Here is a 24,867-nt window from a genome sequence, read left to right as displayed (position 1 = left end):
CAACAAGATAAAACTATAAACTATATGAGAGAAATGTTTATTTTTCAAACTATAAGAGGGAAGAACGATGAAATTTTAAACCCAGAGAGAAAAATATGATAAAACTTTATTTTTATAAATTTTTTTATTAAATAACAGTTTTACCCCAAGCCTAATTAAAATTTTTAACAAACATTAATTTATAGGTGAATATTTGAGTTTTTAAAAGTTGAAGGGTGGGAATTGCTAGTACATCAAACCTTAGGTGGGACGCAGTCTTTTGGCCTCTAATTAAAGACTCTTATTCACTCCAGTGCCTTTAGCAACCCTCCCTCCGGATATAATTCTTTCTCAAATTTTATTATATTTCCAATTCACCTCTGTTGTAAACACACTCCATATATCATCATCAGATATTGAATATCACTTTATTTTAAATTAATCATATGATCACGTATTTAAAATATACTCACATTTGGTCAACTAATAATATATTTGCCAAAGAGTTCCATCCAAACAAGGAAAGCAACCGGACGACGGACAGACAAAAATGATCCATAATTGAATTTCAATGATTCACGATTCATCATTTCATTGATGAGAATGAGATTGCACCAAACACATTATATTAATGTTACTATCACTCTCTGTCTCAAAGGAAAACCAGTTTTTCTCTGAAACAGATCAATTCCACCTCCTCTGGATTTGTTTCAGGTATATCTTCTTTTTCAGATTCGAATCCCTGTTTTACGTGATTTATGAAAAATAACGATAAAAGCGCTTTTTCTGTTTTATGAATCATCCACGTGCCTTTCTTTTTCCTTTGCTTTTTGGTTCAGCTGTTCGTTGATGGTCATCTAATCGTTGTCTGCTTAAGAGAGCTTCACTTCAGATTTCGCTTTAAGGTAACGCGTGCGTCTTCTATTTGGTTGCCGCGAATGGAAAATGGATTGAATATTTGAAGTTTGAACCATTTATTTTTATATACACACACAGAGACTGTTGTTTCTCTATACTTATAGGGATCGAAGGATTCTGTTTTCATGTTCTTTTTTTCTTGATGTTTTCTCGGGAAACAAACAGAAGATAACTGGACACTTTGTGTTTTGCCAGTTTTTTTGTTTGTCTATTATTTTCAACTCTGAAGTTACGAATATATTTTATCTAGTATATTAATGAAAAGTACTAGACTTCTTTCTTTTGTTGTCAATAAACATTAATTATAGTGATAATACAATTATAAATTTAAAATGGTTTGAGTCGAGGTTATTAGTTGAGGGCGCTTAACTAGACTGAGTGCTTGAAGGATTATGCTGAGTTGTCAAACTTGGCGTTTTGCTAAGCGTTGTTATCAACTACCCGCGATTACATAAGCGAAAGCACCATGACGAACTGCAACACTGTTGATACAAACACGCTCCAAATTGTGTATCATTAAGTTGACTGTTAGTATGATAGGCGCTTTAATGACTAGTCTGAAAATGTTGCGTGAAAAGTATTATAATAATAAATTTTGTGCATTAGTCAAAATCTATTTTGTCTTAGGAAGCAATTTCTCCTTAGAAACTGATGCCAGTGAGTGACCCCTTTTTCTCCTTTGTATTGAGATTGTTTTTCTTGCTTAGAAATCTCCCAGAAATGTTACGGATGGGGAGCATTACCAATGTCCATGTAAATTTAGTCGTTGACTTAGTGCCTGGAAAGCTGATTCGTCTTATCTATTTTATTGTTGATTGGACTAATATGTATCATGTTGTCTGGAGAATAATGAATTGGTTTCAAAAAGGGTGTTTGATAGGAAGATGCATGTGAATTTTGCTCCTAATGTTACAAAGCTACAACGCATCTGGCTTTATATATAAAAGTTTTTAAGGACTGCTAATAATAAACTCTCAGAAGTGAAACATTATTATTTTGTGATTGTGCCTTTCCTTGTTCCCCTTCGTTCTGCAAAGACTCAGTAATGTTGGCTGTACATTTGCTTTCGGGACAAGTTTTACAGTACACAATGTACAGATACGATGCTTATTAATTCTTTCTCTGTTGTCTTTTAACGCCAGAACAAATTTTCTTTTCCAGTAATGTTGTTAGAGTTTTCTTCTCTTTTCTGACTGAAGTCCATATACTATAAATGTAGTGAAAAATGGTTGAATTTGGGAAAAAGCTGAAGGAAAGACAAATTCAAGAATGGCAAAGGTATGTTTCACATGTTGATATTCATTTCAGGGAGCATAAAATGCTTCTGCCAACCAGAAAGATGCATGGTAAAATTTTGCTTTATTTGGCGATTAATACTTTGTCCTCTAATATTTACCCCTTTGCCAATAGGAAAGTATGTTGTGACCACATAGTTTAGATCACCATATCACAACTATCAGAATATTAGTTTAAGTTCTAATTCTTCTATAAGAGAAAAGAATAAAAGTTGTTATTAGTCTGCTTGAGCATGATGTATCTATTGGTTTTTATGTCTTTCTTTTGCTTATGTCTGATATTTCAATTTTAGAGTCATAACATAGATAAATTTATGGTTTTTACACACATACATACATCCATTGAGACATACAGAGAGAGAATAGGGGCTGCTTGGTTATAATTTTACTTGTGAATTTTTACTAGCCTATCTACAGATTTTATCACAGCATAATATTGTCTTGTATACTCTAAAAGTTGTTTTACAATGGTTATAATTTTATTTCTTTCAGATACTACATAAACTACAAATTAATGAAGAAGAAAGTAAAACAATATGGTCAACAGATTGAAGTTGGAACTCAAGATCGCCATCATGTTCTGAAAGATTTCTCAAGAATGCTAGATAATCAGGTATGTTGGAAGATAGGAATCAAAAGTGCTATATTGGCAAATACATGCAAGAAGTGTTTTCAGATGCTGTTTAAAAAAATTATGTGATGAGACTGAAATAAAATTATGCTGGATATATCTGTCATTAGCATTGGTACATTGAAACGTTCTTGCTTTTTATCATGCCTGGTGTGTGTTTAAGTAATCCTCCTAAGACTTAAAATTGATATCCCTTTTGTTACTCTTCAGAGTACATGAACTTATTTAAATTCTTTTACTTACACAGCTTTATATGTTTCCTTGAAAATTACTTAATTGAGTTTTTTGTTAAGGTGAATGGATATTTGGGTCAAAAAATCAATAGCCAATTGATACATTATATCTTAAACTAGGATTCTCATTATAGACGTGGAGCCGTCCACACTTAGCACAGAACACTTATTGAGAGACTGTCATTTATGTGGATATAGAGATTGTAAACTGAATTTCTTTTAGTTAGTCGGTTGCAGGGTGACCTTTGGATTTGCACCAAAAGAAAAGATACCGTGCTGAACTTTTTTGAAGGCTGAATGAGAACAGTTTTTTGATGCACTTTATTGTTCTTATATTTTCAGATTGAGAAGATTGTTCTTTTTATATTGGAACAACAAGGTCTCCTTGCTAGCAGGTTAGCCAGGCTTGGGGAACAACATGATGCTCTTCAAGAGCAGCAAGATATATCTAAAATAATTGAACTACGTGAGGCTTATCGAGAAGTGGGACATGACCTTTTGAAGCTTCTCTATTTTGTTGAGATAAATGCCATTGGTCTGCGCAAGATACTGAAAAAGTTTGATAAACGCTTTGGTTATAGATTCACTAATTACTATGTCAAAACTCGTGCTAATCATCCTTATTCCCAGCTGCAGCAAGTGTTTAAGCATGTGGTAATACATATAGTATATCTCTCCTGTGAAATTTAAAATTTAAAATGTGGGTCTCAAAATATGGCACTGTTAAAATACTAGAAAAAAAGATCAATCAAATGTTCTTTGAAATTTGTTAAATTTTGACTTAATATTTTTTGGCAATGGTATACAAAAGTCCAAATTTTACAAAATGCAGATATCTACAATTAAGAATTTTCGAGTGTACACACACATGCACAATTAATTATGTTTTTCCAAGAAAATTATGTTCATGATTTCAGATAAGTTTGTAAATTTTGGGGCATGATATGCTATCTAGAGTCTGATTTACCCTCTAAAAGTTATTTTTCTCCTAAGTTTTAAGATCAAAAACTGGAATTTCGTAGGGATTAGGAGCTGTTGTGGGAGCCATATCTCGAAATCTTCATGAACTTCAAGATCGACAGGGAAGCCACTTATCCATTTATGATCAGCCTGTTCAGCCACTCCAGGTTTATCATATTGACTCAATTTGTATAGACTGTCATGTTTCTATGTGACTGTTCTCTTGCAAGTATAGCATTCAAACCCTTGGAATTTACCTTGCAGGATCCTTTTGTTGACTCAATAAAAGCAGCGGTAGATAGATTAAGTCACTCTACAAATTTCCTCAATTTTTTGGCTCAACATGCTCTCATTATGCAAGAAGAGCTACCTACTCCAGTCGAGGAACATGTTGATGATCAGAGATATCATTTCATGTCACTTCTCTTGAACTTGGTAAACACATTTCTTTATATGGTCAATACATATATTATTGTCCCTACAGCAGATGACTATGCTCTGAGCCTTGGAGCTGCTGCAACGGTTTGTGGTGTTGTTATTGGGGCAATGGCTGTTGCACAGGTGTTTTCCTCTGTGTATTTTAGTGCATGGTCAAACAAATCATACTTCAAACCTCTTGTATTTAGTAGTATTGTTCTTTTCATTGGAAATGTTTTGTATGCATTGGCCTATGATCTTGAGTCGATAGTGGTTCTCTTAATCGGCCGCCTTTTCTGTGGGTATGTTCTCTCTCTCTCTCTCTCTCTCCCTTTTGGTTTCACTTTATTTAATTCTTTATTAAACAATTTTAAAAATGCTCTTTTAGTGCTTTTCATTAAGATAAATTATATCTTTAATTTCTTATCTATCAGTTCAATAATAATTAATGTGACCTTTTTTAAGGTTTGACATTAACTTAAAGCTCTTTTCCATCGTAAACAAAGTTTTTAACTAAAAAGTACTCTTCTTGGGAACCTAAACCTAAATTTACAGGTTGTAGGATATAGAAATGCTTTTTTAGTGTAGCTCCTCTAATGTTGATGAAATTGTACTTCACAATTCAGATTTGGATCTGCAAGAGCTGTTAACCGGCGTTATATCAGTGATTGTGTACCATTAAAATTCCGCATGCAGGCATCGGCAGGTTTTGTTAGTGCCAGTGCACTTGGAATGGCTTGTGGTCCTGCTCTTGCTGGAGTACTTCAAACTAATTTTAAGATTTACAAGCTTACTTTTAATCAAGACACTTTACCTGGATGGGTTATGGCCTTGGCCTGGTTTATATATTTAATATGGTTGTGCATCTCATTTAAAGAACCTTCTCATGATATTGAAGAGAATGATAGACCGGATGAATCAAATGCAGGTATGTGAACTCCGATCACCCTGACATTTGTGACTTTGATATTTTTTTGAATATATGTATTTATTCATAGGATGCTTATGAAATTATTGGTCTTAATATAGAACTAAATAATAAGGTATTTGTTTCTCTTGAAAATATTTTGTTGTGATTTATGAAATAGTTTTTGTATGTCAAAATACATTATCAGAGTGCATAAGAACTATTGGGCTTTTTACTATAGTATCAATATTTGTTTAAGTTTTCATTTCAGTTGTGCTCTTGATATAAAAAAATTTGATGAATTTTAACTGAAGTTTAAATTTTGAAGTGATCAATATAATCTTCTCCGCCCAAACTAGAAATGTTATTTAAAAATATTGTCGATTTTAGTTCATTTTTTATTTTTAAGATTGGTTACAGGTATAGTTAATCTAATTCAATTTGCTATATTGGGGTAATTGTCAAGCTACTGTTTAATTTAAGAATTATAATTGCTTCATTTTATCTAAAATGGATCCTTAAACACAATGGATAACCCCTTTTGAGTTTTTTTTTTTTTAATGACCAGAGAACCTTGTCCGGCTTGATTGAATAGATAAATCCCAGAGTATATTGATTAGACTCACAACCATTTTTGAGCTTTGGGCTTTGTGATTGCATTAACCAGCTCTTTGTTGGTCAATGACTGTACAATATCAGTTTTAAGGCTGTCAAATGACTTTTTATTAGACTCTGGTCAAGGTTGTATTGCAAGGATGCTGCTTTAGGCTGTACAGGGATTGTTTTTTCTTACAGCAGCTAGGTAAGCTGAGTGGGACCTTCATGGAAATTCAACATTAGGCTAAGTGCTAGTACCAGTGAGATAATGCAACTGTTAGAATAGTTGGATCTTGTAACTAGTTAAAATGTGGCCCAAGGGTAGTCTTAGGTTGTTATACTTTGGATAAACATGGTTCCACTACTGGCATAAGTTGAGCTGGATTGCGCAGCTAGTTTTAGTTAATCACTTAAAAGTGTTCTATCTAAAATCACCTCTCTCTTCACTTTAATTATATATAATTTTTGATAAAATTGAAAAACTTTCAATGCATATAAATGTTAATTTTGAAATTTTTCTGATAAATGACAGAACCAGTAGAAAATGATCAACTTGAGAAAGGTCTTAAGCAGCCATTGCTCATAACTTCTGGAGACAATCACGAAGATGATGATGTTGACGCAGAATGTGATGGAAGTGATGAAGTTCCTGAGGAATCTCATTTACCAGCCAATTCAATTAAATCAGCATATAGACTACTTACACCCTCTGTTAAGGTATGTTGATGTCAGCTTACTGATTCAAAGACTAGATAGCTCTAATTTCTTCATCTTCATCTCCATGTTTGTTGACTTCTAAATCAGCTGGATGTTAAATCTTGTTTAGATATTATGAAATATGAACGAGCAATCGAACAATCCTTTTGTATTATTTATACGATAATCTATTGTTATGTAGAAAGTTACAGAGCATGATAATAGAAAGCATCAGATTCAGCCTGGGAAAGTTAAAGTTGGGCGATCTTCTTATTGTTTTTGTGTGCGCGCTTGGTTTCATTTGTGAGCTTACTATTCTAGAATTTTATCTGCTTCTCATTGCCAGATTATTTGAGCTTCAAAATTGTTTCAACATATAACACTTGATGAGCTCTCACTAAAATTCTTATATATTTTCCAGGTTCAATTGTTGATATATTTTATGCTGAAATACGTAATGGAGGTTTTACTCTCTGAATCTAGTGTCATCACCACATACTATTTTAATTGGTCTACAAGCAGTGTGGCTATTTTTCTGGCTTGTCTCGGCCTTACTGTTCTTCCAGTAAACATTGTTGTTGGAAATTATATAAGCAACATATTTGAAGACAGGTAATGCTTCAGCATGGGCATCTTCTTCATCTCTCAAACAGCTGATATTATATTTGAAATGTTTTTACCATAACCTAGTGGTGTATTATTCTCGTTCCAGGCAAATTTTATTGGCATCTGAATTCATGGTTTTAGTAGGCATTATCTTCAGCTTCCATGTGATAATTCCATACTCTGTGCCTCAATATGTCTGCTCAGGACTCATCTTGTTTGTTTTTGCTGAAGTACTTGAAGGTCAGATTCTTTTTTAAAATATTTTTTCTAAAATTAACTTAAGCTGTCGGTTATTAATGTGTTGTAATATATATGGATGTCATTATTTTGGTACAGGCGTGAACCTGGCACTTCTGTCTCGGGTGATGTCTTCCAGGCTTTCACGTGGAACCTACAATGGTGGGTTACTTTCAACAGAAGCTGGGACAATTGCCAGAGTTATCGCTGATGGGACAATAACCCTGGCTGGGTACTTGGGCGAGAGTAAGCTCTTAAACGTTACTCTAATTCCTTCTCTTCTTATTTGCGTATCTTCCATTATTGCGACCTTCATTACGTACAACTCTCTGTATTGATTCTTTCGTTTCCTGTTGCATAATTTTGTTGGTTATTCATTCTTGTATATTTTTCAACAACAGTGTCTCTTCAAATGGATTTAAACAACGGACGGGCCAATTAAAGCCACTCGTCCGAATATCTGAAAAATAATTAATAAATAAATACAATAATGTCGTATCAAACATCCGGGCAGTAGACGTTTAATTTTTTTTTTTTTTATATAAATCAATTCAAAATTTTTTTATTTCTAATTTAATTTATAAATCTCTCAGTCTATTAATCTGAATTTTTTTATTATATTCTCAATCTCATTTTTCTTATCAACTTTCTTTCAAAAATTGTCTAAATTTATAATTAATAATTCTTTATATTTATAATTTTGTTTATATTTCAATTTTATTATTACAAATGAATCTAATGTCAAATGAATTTAATTTATTTGAATATTTTTCATCATATAACTACAGTATTTCTCTGTCATAAATGAGAGATTATAAATAAAATATTCAGAATACTATCATCAGTTTTAATAATTGAAAATTAATTTTGTTAAAAAATTTTAATAAATTTTTTAAAAAAAAAATTAAGGTCTGGCCCGACTCTATATATAGGGTCGAGCCTTGGGCCTTCAAAATTTTATAGGTAGGCCTGATTTGAAAGCTTATTATTGTATGGGTTTACGGCCCGATCCATCCCACAAGCCCGGTAAGTCAAACCCTCGTGGACATGTCTAATCCAAATGTGAGGTTGCGATGTTTGATTATTTATTTTAAAATTTTAAAACACTACTTTTGATGCTTTTCGAGTGTTCTAATTTCTGACACAAATCACAATAGCTAGTCCAACAATACGATGGTTACTAATTTGTTGCCGGCTCTTGATCAACATAATTTGAGAGCTTACTAATAATATATGTTAATATTGGGGCCATTTTACAAATTGATACGAAACATGCAACAATCAATTTGTTTTATCCAGCTATATGTGATTTTAGGACGCCTTTGGTAGAGTGGATATAATCTCCTAAATATGTCATAAGGGCAATGAATACCTTTATGTTCAAAAAAATTGATAAGTTCTAGGAATACATTCATAGAATATTGGGTATAACAATTGTTTTAAATCCACAATACACAATGAAAATGAAGACATATTAGTGCATGAGATGATGTATGATGGCAGTGATGTGAAACTCAGATGCAATGACTATACATCTAGATGTGTAAAGAATTAATGAGTGAATGTATATATAAATTTTAGGTAAGCCATGAATTAATGACTATATATATATATAAAAGTTTTAGGTAAGCCATGAGTGATGATTCAACCGACATTTTTTTTTAAAGCTTTAGATTCATTCATTAAGGGAAGACCAAAAGACTTATTCCCACCCAAGGTTTGGTCTATCGTTAAAGTAACTTTCATTAACTTTTAAAAATCTAAATATTTACTAATTATCTTACTTCTGTTAAAATTTGTTGTTAGTTACAAAGATAAAAATGTCATTTAATAAAAAAATATTAAAAAACCTAAAATTTTATTTTATTTTTTCTTCTTAGTTTAAAAAACTAATAATGCCCCATCACTCAAAGTTTGAAAACTCACATTTTTTCCCTTAGGGTCTTTTTCTCCTTATCTGACAACCATCTCTGTTCCAATTGATAGTTGGTCTTCCCACCCATCATCTTCTTTTGCTCAAGAGGCATCATCGATGGCCGAAAAAGCAGATGAAGACAAATCATCTTCGTTCAACAAAGAGATGAGGATGATTCGTCTTCATCTATCTAGATGAAGATCAACATCTTCATCGTGTTTCATCAAAGATCTATACGAAGACGAATCAAAGTTGTCCAGATTCATCGCGTGATGGATATGGGCAAAGCGCTTTGATGTGTCACATTCATGGTCGTCTCTTCATCTGAGAGGTGGAAGAGAGTGCTGACAAATAAGAAGGTAAGAAAGATTAATCAGAGAACAGTCTCCGGAGAAGGAAGAGAAAATAATGAAACCCTAGAGAGAAATGTAACTTTTCAAACTTTTAGATAAAAAAAATTATTAGTTTTTTAAATTAATTGAGGAAATGAGATAAAATTTTAGTTATCAAGAGTCATTTTGAAAATACACCAAACCTTGGGTTGGAATAAGTCTTTTGGCCTTAAGAAAAATAAGAATATTAACGGTTTTTTTTTCTTTTAATAAATTAGTGTATGAGGAAAATGTTGTTATGCAAAATCTTAAAAGTCGGATGTTTGCTTGGCAGAATCTATCAAAATAAAAGCGAAAGTTCCAAACTTTAATATTTTGAGTTTGTTAAGGGATAGAAAAAGAATGTTCTTAATTTTATATAAAATTGCTAGATATATACAGGCCTCTAATTCGCCTTTTAACACTGTTGGTCGAGTTTTAGGTCCACACCGGAGTAGACACAACCATAAAGACTATAGGGACGATTTTGATGCATGGAAGAAGAATATACACATAATTTTATATATAAATAATTATATATTATTTTATAATTAAGTTTTATTTTATCGTTAATTTTTAACTATTTAATTAAATGATAATATATTATTATTTATGTATAAAATTATATATATAATACAACTCTTGATGTGTGCTATAATCTGAACCTTTGAGAGTGAATAAAAATAGTTTTAATATTACTTTTAAGGTAACTAATTGAAAAAAAAATTATGGGTATTTATATGATAATAGTCAGTGTTGTATAAATTATATAGATATAACTGAAAAACCAAAATAATACTCGTACCAGAAACAAAATTTATTTTAATTCAAATATAAATAAAATGTTAAAATTTAACAATCATATTTTATCTTTTATAATAAGGAAATTATGTTATCCTTTATTATACGTGTCTCCACAAACTACAAATTACCCTGGGCGTACCAAATATCCTCTGTTTGATGCACAGTATAAGGAAGGGTGTTCTATGGTTATGACACAATGTTTTTTCAACTAAAATCATGGTTTTATGCCACAAATCAAACCATGTACTGATCATTAACATTTTTTCGTCAACTAACAATCAATTTCAATTTCAATTTCAAAAATATTAAATTCATTAACAAAATTTGATAATTTAATTAAAAATCCTAAGCTTTTTATCTATAGAAAATCCATCCTTTCTTTTTTTTTTTTGCCAAATCCATAGCTTCAAAACCCTAGTTAGTAAATACGGAAACATAAAAAAGAAGATGCAAAAATTATATGGATATAATATGATAAATAGTGAAAAAATATGTTTATAAACAAAGAGTCATAAAATTCGAATACGGAAAAAATATAAAACATGTACATACGGATTTAATATGACATATTATCAATAATATGATTTTAAAAATATGGGAATGTAAAACAAAATTTTAATACATTTCATAAATCTTTTGATTAACAATTCAAATATAAAATATTTAATTGACTATTAAACTTAATATAATATAATATATAATCAAGATTCAATCATCATAAAAAATTATCTGGAGAGATTAGAGATTTGGATGACAAAAAATTAAGTTTTTTGTTTTATATAGTTATGACATTATGGTAATTAATTGAAAATGGAAAGGATATTTTTGTAATTTAAAAATTATAAAAAACAAGAAATATAAAAAAAGATAAAAATATACATTTAATATGAAAACATATAAAATATTCATTTAATATATTTTAGGTTCAAAAATTTGAAACAACATTTTTGAAATATAAGTTAAACGAGAATGTAATCAATTCTTATTTTTACTAGCTAGAGTTAAACCAGAAATCATACCCTAATATAATGAAAATATCTTTTCATAAACTTACAACTAATTTCAACTTAAAAGGGTGATATTTATGAGCAAAATAAATAGAAAACATTACCATGAACATTAAAATAAATAATTAAATCACTTAATACTAACTTAGAACCTATTATTATAACCAGTATTTTTAGAATAATTTGAATGAATTTTGTCCAAATATTCCACATATTGCAGTTTGAGAGTGAGCAGGCAAGACAGACAGACAGACAGACAAACTTCGAATAAAGTTAACAATGATCAAACCTCTATCATATATTGGGATAATTTTGGTATTATATCCATTAATTATCCTTTCAAAAAAATCAAGAAAATGCATTAAATGGGAAATTCAAATTGTGGGACATCATAATAAAAGGTCTCGTGTTGATAAGAAAGCAATAATGTAATGTAGCTGAAGGAGAGATGTAGAATGATTTATGGATGGCCTGCCTGCCGTTATGGTTGATTCTCTTTATAACAATATTATACATGTTTATCTTAGAGATATATATATATATATATATATATATATACCTAAAATAAATATACATTGTTTTATAAGTATCTTTATCCATAAATACGACTGTGTCGGTAAATGGTAAGACAAACATGCCATAATTATAGAGTTAACCCAAAATTGCTGACAAAGGCTTCAGATTAATGTCTGCCCTTGTGATAAAGGTGCATTAAGAGTGACCTCAAATGCCAGCGGTGGACATAACTCTCGACAACTTATTTGTTAAACTCAACTACTTTTAGAGAGTTTGTTGGATTTCATTTATATCTTCTTCTTCTTTTATCATTTCAACTCCCATTAATGTCTGTTGAATAATTGAAGGAATTAGGTCGGCCATTTGAATTTAATTTGGATGTCATCAGAAGATTAAACCTCTGATAATACTGAACTTTAAAGATTAATTTTTCCTCTGTGTATGCTAATAAATTGTCAACCACTAATCGAAGGCTAATAATTTCGCACTGGCTTTAACTAGTACACCTAACTAATCGCTTTCTCTTTCTCTCACCCTGCAAAACCTACACACACATTTCAATAGTTAAGTCTTTAACTAACGTCTAAATTATGGGCTAATTAAAAGCAGCTCCTTTTTTTCTAAGCTTTCGAAGTAGCTCAGTGTTACATCATTGTTTTTATGAGCCTTGTGTATATTATGAGCTGACAGCCTCTTGTGGCTTTCATAGTTTCCGCATTTCACTACATCTTTGTGGGGTTTTGTAATCCTTAATCTTTGTGCATGCAAAGTTATAGGCATCGCCAAAGAAAAAAGATTGCTACATTTTAATATATTTGAGAAAAGAGAGGTTGTTTAGAATTAGAGCTATAACCTATTCCTTAAAACCTATCGTCAAGGCCTTTCTTGAATGTCTTGTGTAGTTTGAGGTCATGGCTGTTTGGTGTTGGGGTATTTTTTGTGCTGCAGTTCTCTTCTTTCATGACTTCTGTGCCTCAGAAAAAGGTACTCACGTCTTCTTTTTCTTTTATATATGCCCTATCCTTTTCTTATTAATCCTTCTACCATTATTTCTTTTCATAGATATATAGAACCCAATCAATTGCAGAGTTTCTTTCTGCATTCATAGATTTAGTATTATATGTATATAGTTCTATTATTTTACATATACAATTTAACAAATTATGTCTGAGATTGTCTAGATTTTCGTCAAGCCTGTGGTGTCCATAGAAATGAGAAGTGGGAAATTTTTTTTCCGCACAGTGATAAGAAACATTCTATGCAAAGTTTGATAATTTCTTCTTACATTTAGCAATATTATTTACCTTTGTTAGTTGTCTTATAAATGAAATACTTTCTCGAAGAGTGTTCATCAAAAATTTGCTGAAGGGATTTGTTTCTTCAATTTCAATGATATTAGGAAATACCATTTTTCTGTTGAAGAAGAAGAAGAAGAAATTAAAGTGAAAGACATTTTTAACCACATCCTGTGACTTAATTATGGTGATGTGAGAGACTCAATGTGGCTCGGGATCAGCATGTTGCATTGTTCATGACTCGCACCAATTACTTTTTTATATGATTTTTTTTTCCATCCTATAAAGAGCAATATCATGTATATCTATTTTAGATATGCAATTATATACACATTTATATGTGTCATCATATGATTAAATATTTTTTTATCTTTAATTCAAAATTATCTAATTATATAATTATATATAAACGTATACATATTTATATATCTAAAATAAATATACATAATTTTATTATTTTATAAAATGTATTTATATTTTGTTGAAGGTACAAAAAATTGGGAGGAAAGAGAGCTTATTTATTTGTTGTAAAAAGTAGTTGGGCACAACTAAATTACAATATCTAAAATATCTTCATAAAATTAATAAAAACTTTAAATGTCCTCTCTTAATTAGTATTATATATATATATATATATACACACACAAATAAACATAGATAATATATCATTATATAATTAAATAATATTTTATTTTTAATTTAAAATCATTTAATCATATAATAATACACAGTTAAAATTTATATGATCTAGTATACAATAAATTAGTGAAACATTGCTTTCACGGTTCACATGTAAATATGTACAACCTCATTTTTATTTTTTTTGTGTGTTGAAAAGAACAATATCATGTGTATATATTTTAGTATATAATTTGAATATACATAAATATGTGTTATTATATAATTAAATATTATTTTATTTTTAATTCAAAATCATCTAATTATATAAGACATATTATTTATATATTCAAATTATATATAAAAAATACCGACGAAACTTTATTGTGTTGAAAAAGGTAATCCTATGAGCATGTGCGTGTTAATTAAGGAAGAGGTTGGATAATAAATCGAGATTTAATTAATTATTGCTTAATGATGGTGTAATTAATTTTGTGTACAGCTCCAAACTACTCCTTCATGCAGAACGCAGCTTCAGCTCCATCAGTATCCTACTACGATTACATAATTGTTGGTGGTGGCACAGCCGGCTGTCCTTTGGCTGCCACTCTTTCTCAAAACTCATCCGTTTTGTTACTTGAACGTGGTGGCTCACCTTATGGCAACCCTAACATCACCGACTTATCTTCTTTTGGTGCTGCTCTCTCTGATCTCTCTCCCACCTCTCCCTCCCAGCGTTTCATTTCGGAAGATGGCGTTATTAATGCCCGCGCACGTGTTTTGGGTGGAGGTTCTTGTCTCAACGCCGGCTTCTACACTCGCGCTCCTCCCGATTATGTCAGGTAAATTATAACATTCCTGGTAATTAATATATATAATGTTAAGAATATGAAACTAAAGATTTTATGGTTGTGGATAAAATAGGGATGCAGGGTGGGATGGGCGGTTAGCAAACGAATCGTACGACTGGGTGGAGAAGATGGTGGCGTTTAAGCCACCAATGCGGCAGTGGCAATCTGCAGTGAGAGATGGGTTGCTAGAGGTGGGTGTGTTGCCAAACAATGGCTTCACATATGACCATCTCTATGGGACAAAGGTTGGGGGAACTATTTTTGATCCAAAAGGTCAGAGACATACTGCTGCTGACTTGTTGGAGTATGCTAATCCTGCTGGCCTCACTGTTCTTTTACATGCCTCTGTGCATAAGATCTTGTTTAGACTTAAAGGTATCTATATATTTCTTGGTTTAATTAATATTGATGCTCATAAAACCTTTTCTAGTTTTTAACTAAAAGTTTGTGATTAAACAGGGAAAGTTAGGCCATTGGCCCATGGAGTTGCTTTCAGAGACTCCAAGGGGGCAAAGCACAGAGCATATTTGAAGAATGGACACAAGAATGAAATTATAATATCATCCGGCGCGCTTGGAAGCCCACAACTTCTGATGTTAAGTGGAGTTGGTCCTGCAGAACAGCTCAAGTTTCACAATATCACAGTAGTGTTGGACCAGCCATTGGTTGGTCAAGGGATGTCTGATAACCCCATGAATGCAATATTTGTGCCCTCCCCTCTTCCGGTCGAGGTTTCCCTTATTCAGGTCGTCGGCATCACCCAATTTGGAAGCTACATTGAAGCAGCAAGCGGCGAAAACTTTGCCGGTGGCGCGAGTCCACCGAGAGACTATGGCATGTTCTCTCCTAAGGTATGGTGAATCCCTTTTGTGGCCTAATTCATAAAAAGGGAAGGTCCTAATTCCAAACTTCTTTTATTCATACATGCAGATTGGGCAGCTCTCTACGTTGCCTCCCAAGCAGAGGACCCAAAAAGCCATAAACAAAGCTGTTGAGTACATGAACCAACTGGAAGACACAGCCTTTAGAGGAGGATTCATTCTTGAAAAGATTATGGGGCCAATTTCCACAGGGCATTTGAAGCTGAGAAACCTCAACCCAAACGATAACCCATCAGTCACATTCAATTACTTCAAAGAACCCCAAGACTTAAGCAGATGTGTCCAAGGCATTCAAATCATAGAGAAAATAATAGATTCAAAAGCCTTTTCTAAGTTCAGATATAATTTTATGTCCTTGCCAACACTGCTAAACATGACAGCAAGTGCCCCAGTAAATTTGCTACCTAGACACAGCAATGTATCAACATCCTTAGAGCAATATTGCAAGGACACTGTGATGACAATATGGCATTATCATGGAGGGTGTCAAGTTGGTAAGGTTGTTGATGAAGATTACAAAGTTCTTGGTGTGGACGCATTAAGGGTTATTGATGGATCCACGTTTAAATATTCTCCTGGGACTAATCCACAAGCCACTGTCATGATGCTTGGAAGGTACATATATACCTGTAGCTACACCTAGTTTAGTCTTCTATTAATTTGCATCCTTATAATATTTATATTGCTTGAATTGTGGTAAATTGATGGGGTTTATTTTTTATGTTGTAGGTACATGGGAGTGAAAATATTGAGTAAAAGACTTGCAGAGTGATTAACACTCACCTTGTTGATGTGTGTCTTTTCTATTTCTTATTATTATTAAATGTGTGTGTGTGATTGGATGAAGATGAAATGGTCTAAAACATTTTGAGTTATTTGGGTTTTCCAAGAGACATGAAGAGGAAAAAAAATCATAATATATGAAGCATATGAGAATTAATGAGAAAAGAATATGTCATAGGATATACCTGATGGCCCAGATTTTGGTGCCAAAAAGACAAAGTAGCTAGGCATCTCTTCTAAACTTCTTTTTCTCTCCTCGATGTCTTCCCTTCACAACTTCCATTCAAGCTTTAACCATACATGGATATGGAAACATGCGCAGTCCAAATCATGCAAACAAGAATCTCAAACATTTGTAAGAAGCTTTTTTATTTTCAGATAAAAAGAGATCGACTTTCACAGAATGCGTAGAAAGCAGGCACCAAAATAAAAGGATATTACATATATGAATGGCATATGCTATTTCTTCAACGGTTTATTCCACATCTAGAGCCCTTGGGAACAGCCTATAAATATCAACCCACTTGACGCATCCTTCAACGAGATGAACTATGAGGAGAAAGTATTAATTAAGCGACTTAGTCGTAGGGCTTCTCTCCTTTGGCAGGTGATACTGGATTTTTTATGACCCGCCAAAGGAGAGTTGCCCTTTCACTGATTCAGCTTAAAATATATAAACTCAAGGGCTAAAGTATGCTTCTTTCTTGCACAAGGTATGATCCATAATCTGAAAAAAAGAAAACTGAATTTGTGTATCTATGTTTCGTGTGTGTGTGTGTGTGTGTGTTGTGTATTTTTTAGTAGCCTAACTATATTAAAATGCTTTATACATTGTTGGGGTCGGGAGTGACGGCATGCATCAGTGTGATCTAGTAGAGCTTCAAAGCTTAGATTTAAGAGTACGGATGCATATGCCACCGGCTTTAATTTGTCCACAGAATGATGAGAAGTTAACTCTTATTGTTGGCTTCTTTCCTTCTACACACAACACAATGAAAATAATAATAGGCCAAAGGACTATATCCCACCCAAGTTTTGGTGAAATGGCAAATATATATCTATGACAGATAAAAAATTTAAATATTCGTCCAAGTTTTAGTTTGTTAAGATACACTTATGAATTTTTTGTCAGGGTTAAGAGGTAAAATCATCATTTTATTAGTAATATTAAAATAATTAAAATTATATTTCATTTCTCCTCCTTAGTTTAGAAAACTAATAATTTCTTCTCAAGATTAAGTTTTGAAAAATTTACTTTTTTCCTAGAATACCAAATCTGAAATCTGACCACTTCCTCTGATGAATGATAGTTTACGATGGATGAAGACGTCATCTTCCAAAGGATGACCTCTCGATGACACTTCATTATCTAGTTCTGGATGACAAACATTATCCAAGGATGACACTTTGTCACCCAATTAAGATGACAGACGATGTTTTATTGTCTAGATCTATGAATGAGGAGAGTCGTCTATTTTGGATGATAGACAACAAACAACATTGTATAGTCTAGAGATCTAAACGACGAGCATCATCCAAAGGTCTAAACGATAAGTGTCATCTAGAATGTTGTCTAGTGAAGGATGACGAATGTTGTCCAACAAAGTTTGAGATATTTGACCACCAGCTGTTGACGATGGTCGGAGGTGTGAAGAAAAAACCTAAGAATTTGAAGAGGAAAATCATTTTTCAAAGTTGAGAGTTGAAGGTGAAATGTTAATTTCTAAAACTTGATAAAAACAAGAAAAATTATATATTTTTAATATTATTATTAAATAACGGTTTTACCTTTATATTTAACAATAATTTTAATAAAAGTTTAGGAAAAAGATAGATGTTTAAATTTTTTTATCTATCCTGAATATATTTTTGAGATTGAATTAAAGCTAGATGAAAAGTACTCTTTTGGCCTATATAATATCTATATACAAGTACATCTATCGCTAATTTCTTATGATGATTTTATTCCAACCTTAATTTTTCAACGCACAAAGGGGCTTTACAAATGAACCCAAGCAGGTGGTAAATCCGATAATCGGTATATTAGCATGCATACATGAATTGGCAGTAAATGAAAAGATACCAACTAGCATTCAAGACAGTATATGTATTAATAGTATTCCAGCCACACTGAATATTTAATATTAATTGAGCCAACTAAAATTTTGTGGGTGACTTGACCTACTTTTTATCTTCGAAAGAAAGGGAACTAAGAAGGACATGAGCACAAACTCATAAAAATTTAATTGACTTCAAGGCATGCAATTTTGACTTCGATTCTTCCATTGGAGCTACATTTTGCTTTCATCTCTTGTCTCCCCTCGTATGCGATGAACAATTCGTAAGAGCCCGACCGTTTTTACATCCATACTATAGCCCCCAGTTAGTAAAAAATGACAGAGAGAAAGAAAATCCAATTCAGTGCGTGATTAATTTGTGTATTCCAAGTTATAGTAAAGTGTTACACACTTCTATAGAAAAGTTTTTTAATAATTTTTCTAAAAATTGTATGAATCAATTTTATACTGAGGGTAATAATTTTTTGACCTTAACAATTAATAAAATTAGTAAAATATTAAAATTTTTATTATAAAAACTTGAATTTAAGTTCCCGTTTGTAAAATCTAAAGTTATTTAATTTAGTATTTGTAGGTGTGGTGACTTTTCCATCTGTTATCTAATACATGAAATAAATATACGTCAAACCCTTCTGCTAAAAAGTTGAGATGGCCGAGCTGGTCTAAGGTTCTGGTCCGAAAGGGCGTTGGTTCAAATCCCACTCTCAACACTACTGACGGCCTAATATTTCAGTGTTTTGATTGTACTTTTACCTATCCCACTTTTTAAGTTCATATTTGCAAGGTTATTTTTTTCGCTTCAACTTTCTTTCTTTCGTATTAGCTAGTATTGCTGGAAGGACGCACGACTTACTACTATTGATCTCAAGGCCAAAAAAAAAAAAATAAAATCATTCTCTTAGTAATAATCTTTGCAATAATGAAAAAATAACTCAAGAATAAAGATGGCAGTGGATTGGGTAGATCCCAGCATGACCCATCCAGCCTTTGTGTTAGAGTGTATTAAGACCTGCAACTAAAGTTTACCGAATTAGCCTGACAAAATCTTAAAGCTGAAGGCATAACCTCAACTTCCAAGTCGTGTCCCCATGGGTATTCAACGGGTCGGCTTAGAAAATAAATTTTTTATTCTTTTGAGTATATAAAATTAATTTTTTTAATTCTTTGATTGCTACAGTAACACGTTATACCATATGAATTGGCCCATCCAAAAACATTTAAAAAAATAAAAGAAAATATAATCTAATAGTACCGAGCCAACTCGACCAATTTCCCATCTCCATGTAACAATAGTATTCATTTTAAAACTTTCAAAATCATTTACCTAAATTTTATTTTTTATAATGAGTGAAAACCTCACTTGAGTTAAAACGTTCTTCAAGACTGAGTCAACCATACCATCACATCACTTGATAAGTCAACACAAAGTTAATATAATATTTAATCTTGTAATGTCATTGAAAAATATTTAAATTTATGTTCTCTTATATATAAAATTTTCTTCATTGTAACACCTTGAAGGGTTATCTTCAATAATATTAAAATAAGATTTCATGAAATAAAAATTTTGTATTGCATTAGATCTATGCAAAATAAAGATTAAAAAAAAAATGATATGAGTAGTTGACATAAATAAGAATTAATAATGTTGAAAATAAATGGGATTTATCTAGACATTTAAAAAAAATTAATGAGCAGGGTCTAAAAACATAAAACATGGCTGTCAGTAGCACCCATCTTTTGAATACAAAAATGTCAAAGATTATTTGTTTTTATTTAATCATTTTCAAATTTTTTTCATAAAAGTCTTTTCAAATTGCCGTATTGAATAATGGGTTGCATTGCAAATTGTCCTATTGAATAGTATCCATTTCAACTTCACACACAAAAGTGAAAGGGAAAGTAGATTGTTGACCATGGTAAAGTCTTTGGATTTAAGGTGAAAACTGACCACTTGCCTCATCACTCGGTAATGAAATGCCTAGGACATTTCTCATATCCCACCAAAAATATTACATAGTGGAGTTCCCTTTTTTTGAATTTCATGAGAAATGACAGTTTAGCAATTGGGAACATTCCAAACGATGCCGGCCCCTTCAAAGCCGTCCCTTGCTCTTTGTGCCTCTTGTTTTCCAATGCTTTATCCTCTTTCCTTTGAAGTTAGGCATCAAGTCACTGTGATGAAACAGCTGAAATAATTGAAACCCTTGTATGGTCGTTTAGGACGTTAAGAAATCAACTAATATTTCTGCCATTAAAGTCAGCAGCCAACGTGGTGTAGTACCAGTAAAAGAACCAGGTCTCCATTGTAATTAATGGTAGACAAAGTCAATGAAGACTTTTATCTGTGCGTAGTATTTACACATAGCATTAACATCACTACTTTTACCAGTTAAGCCAATCAAAGAAACATCCAATTTATTATCTGATTTCTACAGAAATAGAGCGAGAAAACACAAAGTAATAAATGGCTTCACCTTGTGTGAGAGATTCCTCAGGAGCCTGCTGCGATGGTTGTTGCCCAAATCCTTTTGTTGGGCATCCTGAGTTTCATGCTTTAGCTCCAAAGTCCCCAACAACTGCAGCTTCAGCCAGAAAGGAGTTTAAACTTACCACAACAACTTCTCTTTTCCCAACTAATGTTCATTTCACCAATCATGAGTCTCTGCCTTCATTGCAAGAATCATATTCTAACTTCACCAAGGTATTTCCACAATACTTGATGAATGATGAGGCTGATCAAGTCCGATCCCAACATTATTTCCATCTCTCCTTGTCGAATCATGTTTGTTTTGATTACATTGGCCATGGTCTTTTCTCTTATACTCAGCTACAGGCACCTTCATCATCGTCTTCATCACTTCAATTACAACCGCCCTTTTTTGACGTTTGCTACAAGTCTGTGAACTTGAATTCTCAAATGCAATATGGCAGCGAAGAATCGGAATTGGAATGCGAAATCCGGAAAAGAATCATGGGTTTTATGAACATTGATGAAGATGATTATACCATGGTGTTCACAGCCAATCAGTCGTCTGCTTTTAAGCTTCTGGCAGAATCTTATCCCTTTCATTCTAATGAAAATCTACTCACTGTTTATGACTACGAAAATGAGGCAGTGGAGGCGATGGTGGAAAGCACCAAGAAGAGAGGAGCAAGAGTCAAGTCCGCAGAGTTCTCTTGGCCTAATCTGAAAATTCATTCTGAAAGATTGAATAAGTTACTGGGGAAGAGCAAGAAGAGAAAAAAGGGACTTTTTGTATTTCCTCTTCAATCAAGAGTGAGTGGAGCAAGATATTCATATCTGTGGATGAGTTTGGCTCAAGACAATGGTTGGCATGTGTTGCTTGATGCAAGTGCCCTGGGGCCTAAGCACATGGATACATTAGGCCTTTCCCTTTTTAAACCTGACTTTCTAATTTGTTCATTTTACAAGATTTTTGGAGAAAATCCTTCCGGGTTCGGCTGCTTGTTTGTCAAGAAATCGAGTGCTTCAGTCTTGCAGAGTTCGACTGGTGCTGCAAGCGTAGGGATTGTGAGTCTAGTCCCAGCCATGAGACTGTCTCAAATGACAGAAGGTTCAACTTCTACTGATGTGGAAATGGAGCAAGGGTCAAAGTCAGAGTTGCAGAAAGATAATATATCTCCTCCTGAAATCGTGGAATTAGAAACAACCAATGAATCCACCCAATCTAAAATCAGAGAAATCAGCATTATTGAGAGCAGCACAAAAGTTGAATGTAAAGGGTTGGATGATGCGGATTCATTAGGCCTGATTCTGATCAGTCAAAGAGCAAGGTACCTGATAAACTGGCTACTTAACGCATTGATGAATCTTCGACATCCATATTTAGAACATGGGCTTCCTCTGGTCAGAATCTATGGACCAAAAGTAATGTTCAACCGAGGACCAGCTGTGGCATTCAATATATATGATTGGAATGGTGAAAAGGTTGATCCTGCCCTGGTACAAAAGCTAGCTGATAGGTACAATATTTCATTAAGTTGTGGGTTTTTGGTGAACATATGGTTCTCAGACAAACATGCAGAAGAGAGGGAAATGGTTTTGGAGAGAAGATGTGGAGATGGAGATAGAAATGATAGAGGGATATCAGTGGTAACAGCTGCACTGGGATTCTTGACAAATTTTGAAGATACATACAGGCTTTGGGCATTTGTTTCAAGGTTCTTGGATGCAGATTTTGTGGAGAAAGAAAGGTGGAGATACTTAGCTCTTAATCAAAGGACAATTGAAATCTAAACTAGTTAAATTATTCCTTCATTCATTAATTTTATATTTTTATATGAGTATTGATGTCAAGTAAAAATATAGTCAAGTATAGAGGTGTGCACAGAACTTCACAGTTGTGATATTATAAACCCTCCAACTCTTCAGGTTGTTTGATTGTTGAAATAAATTTCATGACACATTCATTCATATTGTGGGCTTCATCCAAAGAGCAATAGGTCAACTGGTAAAACCTTAAAATGGGCAATTGCTGACCTTTAACACTTTGTAAATACATGCTAATGGGCTCACTCAAATTAGTTTCCTGCACAACATGTGAAGTTAAATATCTGCAAAAATTGATCAATTACATGACCCAATGCACTAAAAGCCAACTCATAAGCAATTGTCGACTCTAGAACACCAAAGTCATCTCTCATCATAAGTGAAAGCTCCTCAAATTTTGTTGTATTTATATTTCACCAATCCAGGATATTGAAATCACTTGCAATACCTTCACAACTCTCTTCAAGGTATATGTTGCGAATACAAAGATCAGGAATTTTCTCCCAGTCATTTAAAAAAGTGATAATGGCAATTATCTCGCAAAAATATAAATTAGAAATCATGTAACTTGACCTCATCATCTTTTCTGTAGCTTCATAAATTTTTTTTAAAGGAATTTGATGAATATAATAACATTTTCCCAATTATCAACCGAAGCAGTTTCATATAACGTATCAATACCATACAATGAATGTGTCTTTGTCGTCCAATATTTGAAAATTTTTCTTAAATTTTATTTTGACATCTAATATAAAATAAGTGGAATTTCATCTATCATATCATTTCTTCTTTCACACGTTTTTAAACATTATAATATGAAATCTAATGACTCTACAAGCTACAAGCTTTGTAACTTATAGTAATATTTGACTTTGTAGATGTACTTGAAAATAAAATAACCCAAAATAGAGATAGTGGGGTGGAGCTATGCAAAATCCTAGTAAATGCCAACTCTGGAAATTCCTCATATAAGGAAGTGCATTGCTCCCTCCACCTAAAATTTCTCTCCAACAGCTTTCTAAATGCCAACTATTTTTGTTGTGATAAGATTAATTAAACAATAAAACGATGCATATCCATTTTGAGTACATAAATAGGTGTACATTTGATATGTGTTACTATTTAATAGGATGATTTTGAGTTAAAGATAAAATAATACTCAATCACATAATAACACATAAAAGTATATATTTATTTGTATACTTAAAATTGATACGCGTAATATTGATCTTAACTAAATTGAAAGAAAGTGTCCCCATAAACAGATGTTACAACCTGGAAATGTCTCCTTCAAAGAAAATAAGGGCATTTTCATTTCATGAATCACGAGATGTATACCCTACCATCAAACATTATTGGAGAAGAAGATAGCTAATTAACCTAAGTTCTCAAAAGATAATGAATATCTAGCATAAATCAGACATTGTTTGGGTTTGGATTATAGATTTGGACTTAATCAAATGCACTGCATATTCTTTTGAAGACAAAACGAGGAGTTTTTCTCTCTATCATACATAATTTTATGTATATAAATAAAAATATATAGAATATATTATCATATATTTAAGTATTATTTTGTTATTGATAATTTAAAATTATTTAATTATATAATAACATAATTTACAGCAACGCATGGGCAAAAAATTATTCAATATGATATGGCATTTCAGTCAAGTCTTGTGTCCCAAATAAACAGTGTAGAGTCCCCTTCTAAATAGCTGTAAAGGATGATTCAATCAAATAAATGGTGGAAAAAGCACAGCCAGCAGGGAAAGAATCTAAAAGGACGCAGCACATGCACCAAAATTACAAAAGCGAATTTCAAAATTTCACATTTCTCAAAATTTAACTCACTTAAAAAACGTAGTAAATCCAGTGGATCTGAGTTCGGACGAAAAAGGAAATTAGTTTCGAAACTGAAATAAAATTAAAAAAAAATCAGGGTTGATTTTTGTAACATTGATCATTTCATTACAGG

The 24,867-nt window shown here is 32.4% G+C and overlaps 3 protein-coding genes across 4 annotated transcripts; all 3 read left to right on the top strand.

The window, feature by feature from the left end:
- The first annotated feature begins 481 nt into the window (after positions 1-481).
- Positions 482-7,979, top strand: LOC123211866 (SPX domain-containing membrane protein At4g22990-like). 2 transcript variants are annotated; one of them, XM_044630806.1, is made up of 12 exons: positions 482-693; positions 819-884; positions 2,117-2,175; positions 2,685-2,805; positions 3,399-3,710; positions 4,079-4,183; positions 4,281-4,735; positions 5,060-5,361; positions 6,470-6,654; positions 7,055-7,245; positions 7,346-7,479; positions 7,576-7,979. In XM_044630806.1, the coding sequence occupies exons 3-12, from the start codon at positions 2,123-2,125 to the stop codon at positions 7,812-7,814; spliced, it is 2,097 nt and encodes a 698-aa protein (XP_044486741.1). In that variant the 5' UTR covers positions 482-693; positions 819-884; positions 2,117-2,122; the 3' UTR covers positions 7,815-7,979. The 2 variants fall into 2 exon arrangements, with proteins under 2 accessions (XP_044486741.1, XP_044486742.1); XM_044630807.1 differs by lacking the exons at positions 482-693; positions 819-884 and adding an exon at positions 939-1,989.
- A 4,725-nt stretch (positions 7,980-12,704) lies between these two features.
- On the top strand, positions 12,705-16,609 carry LOC123212303 (protein HOTHEAD). The gene is made up of 6 exons (XM_044631392.1): positions 12,705-13,073; positions 14,505-14,844; positions 14,927-15,228; positions 15,313-15,704; positions 15,784-16,349; positions 16,464-16,609. Exons 1-6 carry the CDS (start codon positions 13,001-13,003, stop codon positions 16,504-16,506), a joined length of 1,716 nt encoding a protein of 571 aa, XP_044487327.1. The 5' UTR covers positions 12,705-13,000; the 3' UTR covers positions 16,507-16,609.
- A 4,140-nt stretch (positions 16,610-20,749) lies between these two features.
- LOC123212302 (molybdenum cofactor sulfurase-like) lies at positions 20,750-23,033 on the top strand. Its single transcript, XM_044631391.1, has one exon. It carries the CDS (start codon positions 21,063-21,065, stop codon positions 22,854-22,856), a length of 1,794 nt encoding a protein of 597 aa, XP_044487326.1. The 5' UTR covers positions 20,750-21,062; the 3' UTR covers positions 22,857-23,033.
- The last annotated feature ends 1,834 nt before the right edge of the window (positions 23,034-24,867 follow it).

Source organism: Mangifera indica, chromosome 3, assembly GCF_011075055.1.
Source record: "Mangifera indica cultivar Alphonso chromosome 3, CATAS_Mindica_2.1, whole genome shotgun sequence".
In the NCBI taxonomy this organism is placed as follows: domain Eukaryota; kingdom Viridiplantae; phylum Streptophyta; class Magnoliopsida; order Sapindales; family Anacardiaceae; genus Mangifera; species Mangifera indica.
This window is presented reverse-complemented; position numbering and strand designations above follow the sequence as displayed.